This window comes from Trachemys scripta, chromosome 3, assembly GCF_013100865.1.
Source record: "Trachemys scripta elegans isolate TJP31775 chromosome 3, CAS_Tse_1.0, whole genome shotgun sequence".
NCBI lineage: Eukaryota > Metazoa > Chordata > Testudines > Emydidae > Trachemys > Trachemys scripta.
In genome coordinates this window covers 147,441,715-147,457,014 of record NC_048300.1, presented here as the reverse complement: position 1 = coordinate 147,457,014, position 15,300 = coordinate 147,441,715, and the positions used below count along the sequence as shown (strand labels likewise).

Here is a 15,300-nt window from a genome sequence, read left to right as displayed (position 1 = left end):
CTTTTGGTTTCTCTACAGCCTAGATCCAGCTCCATTCTTATTTAGTAACCTGGCCATCCCAATTAGCCTTTCACACTTCAAGACTTTAACGGAAACAAGCAATTTTATTACAGATGGCTTCTATACTAGTCAGATGCATGTCCTCAGTTGAAGCCACCATTCAGCTCTGCCCTCTGTTATAAAACAATTGTATGCTGTTACGTGGAATTCTGCATTCACTTTTGACCATGCCATATCAAAAACTGTATAGCAGAAATAGAAGGTAATTTAGAGACATATGATGAGTATGATTAGGAACATCAAAGAAACCTATAGAGAGAAGGCAAAAGAGGACACAAATGTATACAGATTAGTTAGTTACCTTCACTATTCCATTCAAGTGCTTCTATTACCCTCTCTCAGAATACAAGAACAAGGAAACATATAGTAAAACAGAAGAGAGACAAAGTTAAAACTGACAAAAGTTGAGACTTCTCACACAGTGCCCAACTGGCCTGTGAAACTCTGTACCACAAGGTATAACTTTGACAAAGATCTTTGTAGTATTTAAAAAAGGAGTGGACGTTTATATGGATAGAAAGAATGTCCAGGAGGTGGTGTAGTGAATATTTATTAATGTTTTGGAAGTACTAAAGCATATTAAATCTTATGCTTAAGGGAATAAACAGATATCCAACTGTTGGAGGTTTGGAAGAAACATTAACAGGAGGTTGGTTATCTTCTCTGGGAGATGGGATACTGAACTTAGACAGACCACTGGTCTGATCCAGTATGGCTATTCATATGTTCTCTCCCCTCCTTCCAGCTACAGGAATAGTTCATTTTCTAGCCAAGGAAGAACCTTCTGTACTATCAGGAAGGACACTGACATACAAATAGCTAGTGGCTCTCTGTAACCCACAATAGAGATTCTAGCCTTTACACTCCATTGGAATATGTATAATTCGTGAAGAACAACCTTAATTAAGCCTTTTGGACATGAAGGGTTAATCAGAAGATTGAATTCCCCTCCTCAATCTCTCAGATGAGAGATTATTATGTTCATACTTATGTTTCAGCGAATTCCAATGGCACTTCAGTTTTGATGAGTCGCAACTAGACTAGGATATCCAAAAAGGAGAAAACAGGGATGAAGATAATCAAAGAAATGGCCAGAAAATCTCTGATCCTCCAGGATAAGAGAAGAGCAAACTTGGCCTTTTTTTTTTTTTTTTTTTTTTTTTTTTTTTTTTTTTTAAACCTCTATAACTGAGCCTATAACTCAAACCTGAAAATTAAAGGAGGAAAGTTCTGGTTGGCTTAATATTTTTACATTTGTATAGGATTCCGAAATTATCACAATGTGCCTACATTTCAGAAATGGAGTGGATCAGAATGGAACTCAGATTACAAAGCCATTCCAATGAATTGAAAATCTTGTGCCATCTTTCCAAAGACAGAGATTTTAAAAGCAAGTTGTTAGGTAGATGAAGTCACTTCTCAGTTGGCCAAACTAATTCCAATTCCCATGCTAGGGGGTGTATCCCTAAAGGACTCCTTATTTCAGTGCAACACTTAAAAATATCATCAGGTCTCTGTTTCCAGAGCAGATTAAATGATTAAGGGCGAGGAGATTATAAAATATTTCCAAGTCTTTGAAAGTCAAAGATGTCCAGTTAGCACTTACCATACTGCTCTGTGTAGGATCATCAGTTTCACTTCTGTGTGGCAGAAGATTGCTGGGGCTCAAATGATGGTCAGCTAGCCATATGTCCAAGGTGTAAAGCCTCTCTACTTTTCTGTGAGGAATCACACCTAACTTCAACCTCCGAGTACCATTCTTTCACTGTAATTACGATATTACTTTGGAGTAATGACTCTTTGCAGGTGACCTGGTTTGACCATTTTTTGGCCATTACAAGTTCTGACTCAGACTTAAGCCTCAAAAACTAGTAATTTTTCAGGAGTACTAGGAAGGATCAAATGGTGGTCAAGTGCACTTTATCTAGTGGTTAAGAGAAGGCTGAGCTCTGAGAACTGGCAGGCCCCTTGAAAATGTTGTGATGAAATGTCTTTCTGCTCATAGTGAAGAACAAAATTAATATTTCTGGACTGGTGTAGAAAAGCTCTAACAAGTAAAATAAGAAACCCCACTTTAAAGTTTCTGAAGAAACCCTCTTGACGGAAATGGTTGCAGGGTTGTTTGTTTGTTTTCTGTTTTCTGATATAAATTCAAATAGAAGTTTTGATTATTTATGCCAAACAAATTGGGGGGGGGAGATATAGGCAAGTGAAAACTATTCAAAATCCTGGTGTTCTCTGGCTTTTGTTCTTGGGTGTCTGGTTAAAAGCATTTTTCTCAGAATTTTCCTGTCTAGAAATGTGCAAGGTTTGCCTTTTTTCATCAAGGAGTAGCACCAGAAACAATTTCGATGGTGAAAACTCGAAAAGGAGTTAATCGTTTTTGGAGTGGAAATAAATAGATTCTAAAATAGGTTTTAAGGGTGAAGTGTGAGAAATACCTCTTAAGGAAAGTCTGCTGTGTAGTGTCTTGCTGAAAACTTAACTAAAGAATCATAGCAACTAACCTTGTATTGCACAGGTTTTAGATGAGGCTGATAGGATGTTGGATATGGGATTTGAACCTCAAATAATGAAGATCTTACTAGATGTACGCCCTGACAGACAAACAGTCATGACTAGGTATGTAAATATTTTCAGTAGCTTAGAATTAAGGTTGGTGTCATTGTAAACTGTTATAATTGTACTTAGGTTTTAATGGTTCGTGTTAGCACTTTTTAATATAAAGCTCCTAAATAATTACTGTGCTCATATTTATGGGACAGTGGATACCTGCTATAATTTTGATTTATCCTCTTGATGTCAAATTGGTTACTTTTGTTGAAATTTCAGATACTCTTGAATACTGACTAGTTGGATAACAATTAGTAATTACTTGGATCTTAGACTTCAGACAGTCTGATAGATTGAAGAACTCCCATAGGCCTCTCTGTCTAACTTAATCAGTGATAAATTTTGGACTGAAGAATTTGAGGGTATTTAAAGAGAGCCTGCACATTTGGATTTTTTAATTATGTACTATATGTCTCCAGGTAGGCTAGGAGAGACATTCAGTACACTAGTAACTTGAAATTTTAATTTATCTGTTTGTTTTTGCAAGCTTGTGATGCACATATCCACTGCAGAGTGCCAGCTGCCTCTCAGTGTGATATATGAGTATACGCTCTGCTTCTATCAGCCTCCCCTACCCCTTAGCTATCCCAAAGTTCTTCAGTGGTAAGTCTCATTCTTCTCCAGTATTTGACTTCAGAAAGAAAAATATTGTATCATGTAAGGTACTAATGCAGAATCTTTGCAACGTAGAGGACTTCATGGTAACCTAACAAGATTCCAAAAGCTGTAAATAATTTTATGTAGGATTTAGTCAGTAAAAAAGAAATATAAGTGTGAGTTGCACAGCATCACTGAATGTATGCTTTGTGGGCTTCAGGGGAAGGCATATCAACTGGAAAACTGGCACTGCTTTGAAACCAAATTCTTGATGTCTGACTTAGAAGTGGTTGTGCACATAATGATATGGAGACTTGCCCGTTGTTCAGTGTGTGGCATTTTGATCTATTCCAGTGCATAGATCTTTTTCATAAATAAGTACTTCAGAGAAGATCTTTTGTATAACTAAATAAGTCACGTGGAAAGCATTTATAGAAATTCATTGTTTCCTTCATGACATTTGGACCGAAGCTTAGTAAATCAGTCAGTTCTAACTGAATTTGACATCTCTTTGGGGTCAGGTGAAAAATGGGTCTGCAAATAACTTAGAACTCTTGTTTTATCTTGAAAGTTTCTTAGCTGAAGCTCAAACGTAGCTTGAAGATTTTTGATCCTTGCACTCTAAATAGAACTGTCACTCACTTTTTGAGAACTGTGGTATTGAGTGAGATGTAATAAATGGTGGAAGGTGTTAACATAACCTTGTCACTGTCCAACACTAAATAGTGGGTTTGGTATACAGAGACCTCAGTCTGCTTAGTACCATTGCACAAACACCATTAAAAATCTTTTCAACCTTTTATTAAAGATACAGAAAAGAAGGAAAAACAGTTAACGTAATTGAAATGTAAAACATTAAGGCTTTTATTTTAACATCCCGTTTTCCCTTTAGCTGGAGAGAGTTTTAGAAGGAAAACAGCTCCTTGTTTGATAGTCTCTTGGATGGTGGTAACTGTACTTTTGGGGAAAAGAAGTTAACTGAGATGAGCTAGAGCTGCTGTTGCTGTTAAAGTCCAATCTCATTTCCTTTCAGGTGGTGGTTGGGATTCAGCTGGATTTGGTAGAGATGGTGGTGATATCCAAGTCCTCTGTGGCCTGGTCTAGTCAAGACGTTTCTCAGTATCAGGGTGATGAAAGCCTAGGTCCCAAGAGATGGTAGGGGTGGAAGCCGTGATGGTGACTGTTCTTCGGCCCATTGCTACTGAAATCTCAGATCACCTTAGCTAGCAACAAGAGCGTTCTATTCTCTGCTTCTTATGCCCTTGGTCGGCTCTTGCTATGCTGCCTAACACCAGAGAGAGCACAAACTTGGCAATAACATGGATGTTTCCTACATTGCACAACACATATTCACTGGGTCTCATCTAGTTTTAGTTATATCCAATTTGCTTGGATATTTAAGCTAAGATGAGTTGGGAGTAAACTAACTGTTGTTTAAACTGTTAATGTTACATGCTGGAGTGACTACCTGGTGAGAGAAATGAAGGTAGCTTACACTTGTGTTAAAGCATTTGTTTTCACCTAGAGTATTTCCTATCTGAAGAAAACCTTTTGATTAGCAAAGTTTTTCTTTGCAGTCATGTGGAAGAAACCATTCTTAAGTAAAAGTTTAAATTCTGCAGAACTGAAATATCACCAGAGGGCCACAAAAAACATTGGACTGCATACCCAGAAGTTGTGCACTACAGCCTTAGGGTATAAAGCAGGGGTGGGCAAACTTTTTGGCCCGAGGGCCACATCTGGGAATAGAAATTGTATGGCGGGCCATGAATACTCACATAATTTGGGTTGGGGTGTGGGAGGGGGTGAGGGCTGTGGTTGGGGGTGTGGGATCTGGGGTGGAGCCAGAAATGAGGAGCTCAGGGTATGGGAGAGGGCTCCAGGCTGGGATTGGGGGGTGGGGTGGTGAGGGCTTTGGGGTGGGGCTGGGGATGAGGAGTTTGGGGTGTAAGGGGGTGCTCTGGGCTGGGACTGAGGGGTTCTGAGGACGGGGGGGGGATCAGTGTTGGGGCAGGGGGGTTGGGTGCAGGCTCTGGGCGGTGTTTACCTCGACTGGCTCCAGGAAGCAACGGCATGTCCCTTCTCTGGGTCCTACACGGAAGCACAAGGTCCTACACGGAGGCTCTGCACGCTGCCCCGTCTGCAGGCACTGCCCCTGCACCTCCCATTGGCTGCAGTTCCCGGTCAATGTGAGCTGCTGGGGCAGTGTGCAGAGCAGAGCCCCCTGGCTGTCCCTAGGCATAGATGCCAGAGAGGGGCCATGCCACTGCTTCTGGGAGCCACATGGAGTGGCCCCGACCCCGCTTCCCGGTGGGAGCTCAAGATCTGGATTTAAACGGCTGGCGGGCCTTATCCAGCGTGCAGGCTGTAGTTTGCTCACCTCTGATATAAAGTATTAAGTGTCATTGAAGAAACTGGATTTACCTATAGACAAACTCCCCTTTCCAGCAGTCTTCAATTGACTGTAATATCCTTGAGAGTGCCTACTGGGACATCACATTGAGTAGGAACTGACAATCTGCAGCAAATATGTACTTGGTACTTTTGTGTTCTGTGGGTTTATCAATAGGTAATGAACGGAATGTCCTCTTAACCTTGTTATTGAGAATTCTAGAATTCTGGTATTAAGTGCTGAATGAACTTCTAAAGGTGATCCAAGAATCCAGTTTCTGCATAAAAAAATTTGGTACCTTCTGCACAATGTTAAATACTTGTACTATGCTTTTTCTTTATACCTGAAAGTTGGTTCACAGTAGATCAAATGTGAAAATAACTGAAACAACCTACATCCCTTGATATTTAGGTGAACATACAACTCAATTGTAGTCTGACTTTTCCACGCTACCAGTATTTTAATAAGTTCTTATTGTCCCCTTCTGTCCCATTTCCATACTTTGTGTGCTGTCGTCACCTTCCATTTGCTCACAGGAAGGCCTGCCACTGCAGTAAACCATGGCACCAGCAGAAATCTCACAGCCATTTTGGCATCACTGAATGTATTTAAAATCTGGGTCTAGTTTTTAAAGATGAGTTATTACACAAATAATTCAAAGCTGTGAACTGGTATTTTATGATAATTATAGTTAAGTAGTAATCAGATATTTAACTTCAAAAAGCTGTCTTTTAGCAATGTACTTGCTTATATATTATCTGCTGTTTTAAATAGCATGTAACATAAATCTCTTAAATTGATAGAGTTGGTTGAGACTGGGGTTTCTGGGGACTATTGCATGCACCTTCCCTCTGTTGCCTCAAACCACTGTTTGTTTATTCTTTAGGTTCCCTGTGCACGTTTGCTTAGCAATTTCTGTCGATAATGTCCCCAGGTTTGCATCTGCACCCTATGCTTCCTCATGCTCTGGACTGAGAGTATATAAGGCGGGGTGGACCTGTTGCCACTGCAGTTCCTTTTCAGCTTCCTCTGACTAGTGATGGAGTGTCTCAGTGTATACCTGACTAGCTTGCTGTTTTTCTTTGTTTTATTCCTTGGTGGTTCATTCTGCCTTGGGACCTAGTTCTCAATGTCTTGAGGAAACCACCTTTTGAACCCATGGGTAGCTGTCATTTTCTCCGTTTAACCTTTAAAACTTCATCTTTCATAGCCATCGCTTTGGCCAAGAGAGTAGGGGAATTGGGAGCATTTATGACTGATCTACCATACCCGATTAATCTACTGAGGGAAAAAATGACTCTGACCACCAGCCCCTTGCTTCTGTGAATTCTGGCCATTGCATGCCACACAATAACTAGCCACAGGAAGATAACCCTATTGTAGGAGGATCCTCTGATGTAGAGCAAACATGACTGCTTCTGTGTTACCCTACTGTCTGTGGCTAGTCAAGGTTTGTGAAAGGGAAAATGGGGACATGGCTGGGATTTTTCTTTGCCTCAGATCTCTAGATACATTAGTAACACCTTAAGGCTGTTAACAGCCTGTGTACTTCAATGAGACAAGGTGAATGAGGTAATATCTATTATTGGACCAACTTCTGTTGGTGAGAGCAACAAGCTTACACAGAGGTGCTCTTCAGATATTGCCTCACCTATCTCGTGTCTCCAATATCCTGGGACCAACACAGCTACCACACTGCATACATGGTGCCCAGAAAAGTGCAAATTTGGCTAAGGATTTGGGAGTTCACAGCCACTTTTACAGACTGACCCCTCTTCTCCCCCTGGAGCTCTGTTGTGCACTGCTCAGTCATAGCCAAAGTACTGGACTTACTAGTGGACACAGGCAAAATTCAGAACACATGTTTTATGCTAGGAGTACAAGCAAGTGTGTAGTTCTTCTACTGAAGAACATACTTGCAGTTCATATATGGAGTGATAGGCCAGAAGGAAACACTGTGATCATCTATTCTGACCTTGTGTATAAAGGTCATAAACCTTTCCCAAAATAATTCCTAAAGCATACCTTTTTAGAGATATTAAATCTTAATTTAAAAATTGTCAGTAATGGAGAATCCGCCATGACCTTTGGTAAATTGATCCAATGATTAATTACTCTCACCATTAAAAATGTACATCTTATTTCCAGTCTGAATTTGTCTAGCTTCAGCTTCCAGCCACTGGATCATGTTATACCTTTCTCTATTAGATTGAAGAGACCAATATTAAATATTTGTTCCCTGTATAGACTGTAGTCAAGTCACCCCTTAATCTTCTTTGTTAATCTTCAATTGATTAAGCTCCTTGATTCTGGTCACCCCATCTCAAAAATCTATTTTAGAATTGGAAAGATACAGAGAAGGGCAACAAAAATGATTAGGGGTATGGAACAGCTTCCATTTGAAGAGAGAGTAAAAAGACTGGGACTTTTCAGTTTGGAGGAAAGACAACCGAGAGGATCTGATAGAGATCTATAAAATCGTGACTGGCATGGAGAAAGTGAATAAGAATGTTGTTTACTGCTTCGTGTAAGACAAGAACCAGGGGTCACCCAATGAAATTAATAAGCAGCAGGTTTAAAACAAAAGGAAGTACTTCTTCACACAATGCCCAGTCAACTTGTGGAACTCCTTGTCAGGGGATGTTGTGAAGGCCAAAAGTATAATGTGGTTCAAAGAATTAGATAAGTTCATGGAGGATAGGTCCATCAGTGGCTGTTGGCCAAGATGGTCATGGATGCAACCCCATGCACTGTGTCCCTAGTGTCTGCTGGAAGCTGGGAGTGGATGACGGGATGGATCACTTGATGATTACCTGTTCTGTTCATTCCTTCTGAAGCACCTGGCATTGGCCAGTGTCGGAAGACTGGATACTGGGCTAGGTGGACCATTGGTCTGACCCAGTATGGCCATTCTTTTGTTCTTAGTCTGTCACTATAAAGCATGTTTTCTAATTCTTTAATCATTCTCGTAGCTCTTTTAACCCTCTCCAATTTGTCAATATCCTTTTTGAATTGTGGGTACCAGAACTGGACACACTGTTCCAGCAGCGGTCACACCAGTACCAAACATAGAGGTAAAATAACTTCTCCACTCCTATTTGAGATTCCATTCTTTATGCATCCCAGGATTGCATTAGCCCTTTAGTCACATTATTGCACTGGGAGCTCATGTTCAGCTGATTATCCACCATGAACTCCAATCTTTTTCAGAATTACTGATTCCAGGATAAAGTTCCCCATCCTGTAAGTACGGCCTACATTCTTTGTTCCTGGATATATACATTTGCGTTTAGCCATCTTAAAACATTAATTTGTTTGCTTGATCCTAGCTTTCCAAGTGATCCAGATTGCTCTTTATCAGTGACCTGCCTTATTCATTATTTACCACTCTCCCAGTTTCTCATTTGTAAGTGTTATCAATGATGATTTTGTTTTCTTGCCAGTCATTGACAAGAGTTAAATAGCATAGGAGCAAGCATGGGGATCCCCTGTGGGACTCCACCAGAAACACACCTGGTTTCCCTTTCATAATTACATTTTGAGACCTGTCAGCCAGCTTTTAATCCATTTCATGTGTGCAGTGTTAATTTTGTCTTTCTAGTTTTTAAACAAAATGTCATATGATGCCAAGTCAAATGCCTTACAGAATCTTAAGTATAGTACATCAACAATATTACCTTTTATCCTTTATCAAACTTGTAATCTCAAAAAAAAAAAATAATAATAATCAGGTTAGTTTGACAGGATCTATTTTCCATAAACCCATGTTGATTGGCAGTAATTATATTACCCTCCTTTTATTTTTTTCTAATTGAGTCCTGTATCAGCCACTCCATTATCTTATCTGGGGTCATTGTCGGGCTGACAGGCCTACGATTACCTGGATCATTCCATTTACCTTTTAAAAAGTGGCACAACATCTCTTCCAGTCTTCTGGAAATTCCCTGGTGCCCAAGATCTATTGAAAATCAACCTTCGAGTGATGGTCCCTATTGTATTCTGCTATGGGTTACGTATGTGCACCCTACCTCTGGAGCCAAAGAATTTGAAAGTAGCATCCGTTGGTCTGCACATGCGCCTTGCTTCCCTCGTTCCTCCAACAAAGGGGATAAAGGACAGGATGGTTTGACCACCTCTCCAGTTCCTTCTCATCACTGCATGATTCAGGTTGGAACCTTTAATGTCCAAAGTTTTGTTCGTTCTTTGGCAACAGAACAAGAATAATCTAATTGTAAAGAGTTTAATAGGTTTTAAAAGTTTTACTGTTTAGCATTAGATTAGTCTCCTGGGGGAACAACCCCACCCCCCCTCCAATGCCTCATTTGGGTACTGGACTGTGCCCAAGACTCCAGGTTTCCTGCCTGCAATCCTTCTTGGTCAGTGACAACCACCAGCCCCCTCACAGGAGATGTTTGAGGAGCGGGAGGCCAACCCTCAAACACACATTTCATCCTCCTCTCCAGTCGAGGTAGTTATGCCTCAACCCCTTCCATAGCTGATGACTTCTGTCAATTTCAAGACCTCATAAAGTGCGCTTCAGATTCCACTCAGAGGTCAAGGATTCACAGCATAAACTGTTTGATCTCCTGCAGTCAGTAACAACTCCAGGATGGCCTCTAGGGCTTCTTTGAGATCCCTGGGCATATACATACAATAAGAGAAGATTTAGTAGGTCACCAACTGCCCAGAGATTGCATCCTTCTAAATTATCTGAATTCCGTAGATCCACCAAAACCCCTAGAAAAAGACATACATTCCTGAGAGAGAGGGCCACTCATCTGCCCTCCACGACCACCCAGACATCTTCAAAGCAACTGTGTTGATGAGTTGGTCAGGGGTTCATATCCTCCCACACCTCTAGTTTTACAGCTGTCCATTTGCTCACCTCCGCACCTTTGAAGACCCTCTTTCCCATTTCCAGCATGATTGGTGTGGGATCCCTACAGACAAGTGGGTCATAGAGGTCACAAACAGGCTATACCATCCATTTTACATCACTCCCTCCCTTCCGGCCCCCTTCTCTATCCCTCTTAATGGACCCCTCTCTTAAGCTTTTGAGACAAAAAGTGAATATACTCTTTGATTAGGAATGATAGAACTGGTCCCATCTCCTCACAAGGGCAAAGGGTTTTACTCAAGATATTTCCTTGTGCCAAAGAAGGGCAGAGTGTGGAGACTGACCTTGGATCGAAGACAAGTTTGTAAAGTCTCAAGCTTACAATAACTACTCTGGCAGCTATAATTCCTTCACTAGAGGAAGGGGATTGGTTTTCAGCCCTCAACCTACAAGATTCCTATTTCCATGTAAAGATACACCCATCCTGCAGGAATTACCTACGTGTCACAATAGGTCAGGATCATTTCCAATACCAAGTGCTTCCCTTTAGCCTTTTTTTAACCCTAAGGATGTTCTCAAAGGTCCTTACCTGCAACAAGAAGCAATCCTAGTCTTCCTGTACCTTCACAACTAACTATTCAAGGAACTTTCCTACAAAGTAGTGCTGTCTTCCACCCACACAGCCTTTGATCTGTACCAGGAGTTGGATCTTCAGGTAAAGATACAAAAATCCATGTTAACTCCCTGTTCGGAAGATATAGTTTATAGGGGCATCACTGATAGCCAGGGCCTACTTTACATTAGACAGATTCTTAACTCTGTCAAGTCTGGCTCATGCAATTCAGGGAGCTCTTGGACCACAATTAGGAACTGTCTTCAGCTCTGGAGACCAATGGAAGCTTGCACCAGACCACACAAGGCACAAACCTATGTCTACTCTGCTTCCAGGGTTGGTTCAGAATGACCTGTTCAAGTGATGATCCCATGTGTATTTCACACATGGGTGCACATGCACTGAGTCGAAAAGTTTTCTCCAAGCAGCATCCATTGACCCATACATGCTCAGTATGTCTCCTTGTGCTCCCAACCGAGGGTATATGGGATGGTGCAGCTTGAGGTTACTCCAGTTCCCTCTTACCATCTCATGGCCTGAGTCAAAACCCCTATTCCTCCAACAACTCTCTTATTGAAAGAAGAGTGAAGTTGTATAATTGTGTAAATAAATTGTTTTTCATAGTTTAATATAGACCCTCCCCAGTTCAGGGGGACATCCCCTCGCTATCCAGGGACTATGCCCAGGATCCCAGGCATCAAGAACTATCTCCTGCCCTCATTCCTTTTTCATCAGCATCGACCATCAATGGTGTCTCTACTCTCTGGGCGAGGCGCACATCTTGGTGAAGTGTGGCATCTATAAATCCTTCCTGCCCAGAACTCAAGACTCCTGTGAGCTCCAACTCCACAAGTTCCTGAGGAAGAGTCAGTAAGGCCCTGGATGCACTCTGATCCTGGCCAGGGAGACTCCCCCCGACCCACCCACTGTATAGCAGCCTCTACTGACCAGTAGTGCCCCTCTGAGCATGAGCTATGGTGCAGAGCTGCCAGCACCGAAGGCCCACTATGAGGGTAAGAAACACTCATAGGAATAAGAGTAGTTCCCCTCATCGGACTGCTCATATAAACACATTCCGTCTCTGCCATGCCAGGTTGGATAAGCTGTTGCTTGTGGATCCAGCGGAAACACTCTCAAAGGCTGTAGGGTAAGGCAAAGAAGAAGCGGGATCCATCCCTACCACCTGGTGACCTTGGTACCGGGAATGTGTAGAGTGTCCCTCTACAACTGCAGCTCTGGATGCGCTGTTGCTTCCACCTCACCAATATGCAGACCAGTTGGCTCTGACTACTGAATCAGGTATCTCTGGAGTCTCAGTGGGCACCCCATAGACTCCAGGACGTACGGAGACGTTCCTGACACCAGAGAATGTGTTCCTGCCATATCTACAGTCTCTGCTCCTCTCGGACCTGTCTATTCTCCAGGACATCCCCACACCTGAGGATGAGCTGCTGCTCGTGTTGCAGGAGAGGCCCCTTCCCCATTCATTGGATTGGGGCCTGCTGTTTCCAACAGAACCATCGTCCGACTCAGAGGAGTCCCAGGACAGACAGCCAACATATCTGCTGCTGCACAGGAGCCCAGCCAAGGCACCCTTATCCACATATCTATAATGTTTAGAAATTCCAATAATGTTTTAGTTCTGGCAGCATGAGCCCTTCAGCATATGTCACTCCAGTTGAAGTCCCTCATGACCACACTGTTTTTTTCCTGCACATTGTAGATAATCATGTAAGGAAGTGTTCACCTTCCCTAGTTTGATTTTTGTGGTCTGTAGCAGACACTAGCTAATACCCCCATCTCATGTTTTGTCTGTTAGGACATAGATCCAGAAGCCTTCAAGATGACTTTCTTCCGAGTTATCAATGACTCGGAAACAGGTAATGCCATTTTTGTCAGAGTGCCACTTCTCCTCCCCTTTTGCCCATTCAGTCCTTCCTAAATAAGTTCTAACCATTGATTTTTAATATTTCAGTTGTATAAATCATCCCACCAGGTTTCAGTAATATCAACTGGATTGAATTTATGCTCATAAATGAGCAATTCCAGTTTTTCTTGTTAAGGTTAGTACATATGCATGACAGCTATTGTGGATGTAAGACCTTGCTGAAATGTATTGAGTGTGGGATGGATGAGAGGAGTGAATTGGAGACCTCTTGCACTTTTAAAAATGTTTTTTTTTTCTTCCCTCTCACCAGTGCTACTTGGCCGGATGGTGTTCGCCGCCTTGCAAAATCTTATTTGAAAGATCCTATGATCGTATATGTTGGCACTCTTGATTTAGCGGTAGGTTAATTTTTAAGTCCCATTACTTCTTGTAGTTGCACATAACTTTGAATGTTTTGGAACATTCAGATAATACTTTCAGTTAAAAGCATACCCAGTCTGGTCTTTCACAACATGCTCCAAGTAGGCAAAAATAGTGGTATTTTAAAAGCTTCAGTAAAAGCCCAGAATGCATCTTAGAACTGTAAATGGAAAAAAACTTTGATAAAAATATAGTGAGACATGCCAAAGAGCATTTAGTCTCAGCTTTGGTAATGGACAAATGATTAAATAAATTGTATGAAGTCTCTAAAGCATTGATTTGGTTAATAATAATGTATTTCTCCACCCATAAGCAGATGACTTCAATAGTAAATATTTCATCCAAATCTACCTAATGGCCAAGGGCCCATGTATAATATTGTGTAGCCACACATTGCTATGCAAGTGCCCTTTTTGATTATATAGCATAATCTTCATCCAGAATTGAAGGTTTTTTTTTTTTTTTTTAATGCTAGCTCTTTTGGTTTCACATTTTAAAGGTTATTTTTGTAACAGATGTAAACGCATTGCTCGGAGTATACAGACAACCTGTCAGCTCTCAGAGGTGTAAAGTTCCCCCCTTATCTCTGTTTTTGTATTGACCTTGAAACCCAACAAATTTAAAAGTCAACTGCATGAGTGCTTATTTTAGCAGAAACATCAAACTGGAGTATTTGGACATATTTGGATGTAGCATCAGATATTAGGGTTGGGGTAAAATGCATTCAAGGTTTGATATGGGAGAACAAGGAAGAAATTTATACACCATCTTCCTAAATGTGAAGTCACCTCTACCCCTGCCAAAAAGCAAGAGGGAAAGACGTACTATTTCCCCAATATCGAAAGCCTCAACTGGATGCCTCAAAAAAAAAAAAAAATTACCCCTCATATAGTTGCTATGTCTTCAAAAGTTTCTACAATGCATTTTTAATTTTTGGACTGACTGGGTATAGATTGAAATAACATTTTACTGAAATGTTGTAGCAGCTAATGTGGTGGAGTTTTTTTACTCCTGTTTTATAACTTCACTATAACTAATGAGAAATTTTGTTCAAAAGCATTTTACTCACAATTTTATAGAAAATGGGTGTTCTGAAATTTATCCAAACTTGCAAATAGTGCATATGCTGTTTCACCCCTGCTTCAGCCTGCATGCATTGGTGCCATAAAGAAATTAGTATTTCTCTTTCACAACCAGATTTGTTATTCTGACAATGAGCTTTACCTTCTGTAGATCAGACTCTAGGCAGGACCTGGATATTTTGTCCGTCAGAACAAGACTTGGTTCTGTTCTTTATGTGATTCCACTAGTTCCTTCCTGCTCCCAGGCAGTTTTTTCAGCCCTTTTCCTTCTACAATACAAAAAAGCTGTCTTCCTCAGTGGTCTGCCAACTTTGTTTTAATGAGTGAAGCCCCCTTTTATCTTTTAAAGGTTCAACAACGGCAACTCAATGTCTGATCTCTGTGTAGCAGATTTTGCTCTCTAGTTACCATGTAAATATCATCATAGCACAGTCATAGGGTAAAAGGAAAAAAAATGGGGTTGTCAATAAACCTTTATTATAAAGTAAGTGAATTTTGTATTACCACCTGGCTACCTCTGGTTTGTTTGCATTTCTCTATCCTGTCATCGTTGTTGTTGTTGTTGTTAGTATAATTAGTATTAGTCATGCCTACTGGCCCCCAAACAAGATTGGGACTTGCATGCGCTAGTCACTATGCAAAAACATAGTAAGAAAAGTCCCTGCTTCAAAGAGCTAAGAATCCAAAGAGTACAGAGAAAGGGAGAGAGTATTATCACTGCCAGTTTACAAGCAGAGAACTGAGTCACAGAGTTTAAGTGACTGTAAACCTGTGGGCTAATCCACTAGCCCAATGAGA

General features: G+C 41.1%; 1 protein-coding gene across 2 annotated transcripts in view; it reads left to right on the top strand.

Annotated features, from left to right (window-relative positions):
* Positions 1-15,300, top strand: part of DDX43 (DEAD-box helicase 43) — a 73,699-nt gene that overhangs the window by 15,407 nt on the left and 42,992 nt on the right. For both annotated transcript variants that reach the window (XM_034766206.1, XM_034766207.1), the window contains exons 10-11: positions 2,582-2,682; positions 13,311-13,398. In XM_034766206.1, the coding sequence (XP_034622097.1) occupies positions 2,582-2,682; positions 13,311-13,398 (189 nt within the window). The remainder of the gene's footprint in view (positions 1-2,581; positions 2,683-13,310; positions 13,399-15,300) is intronic.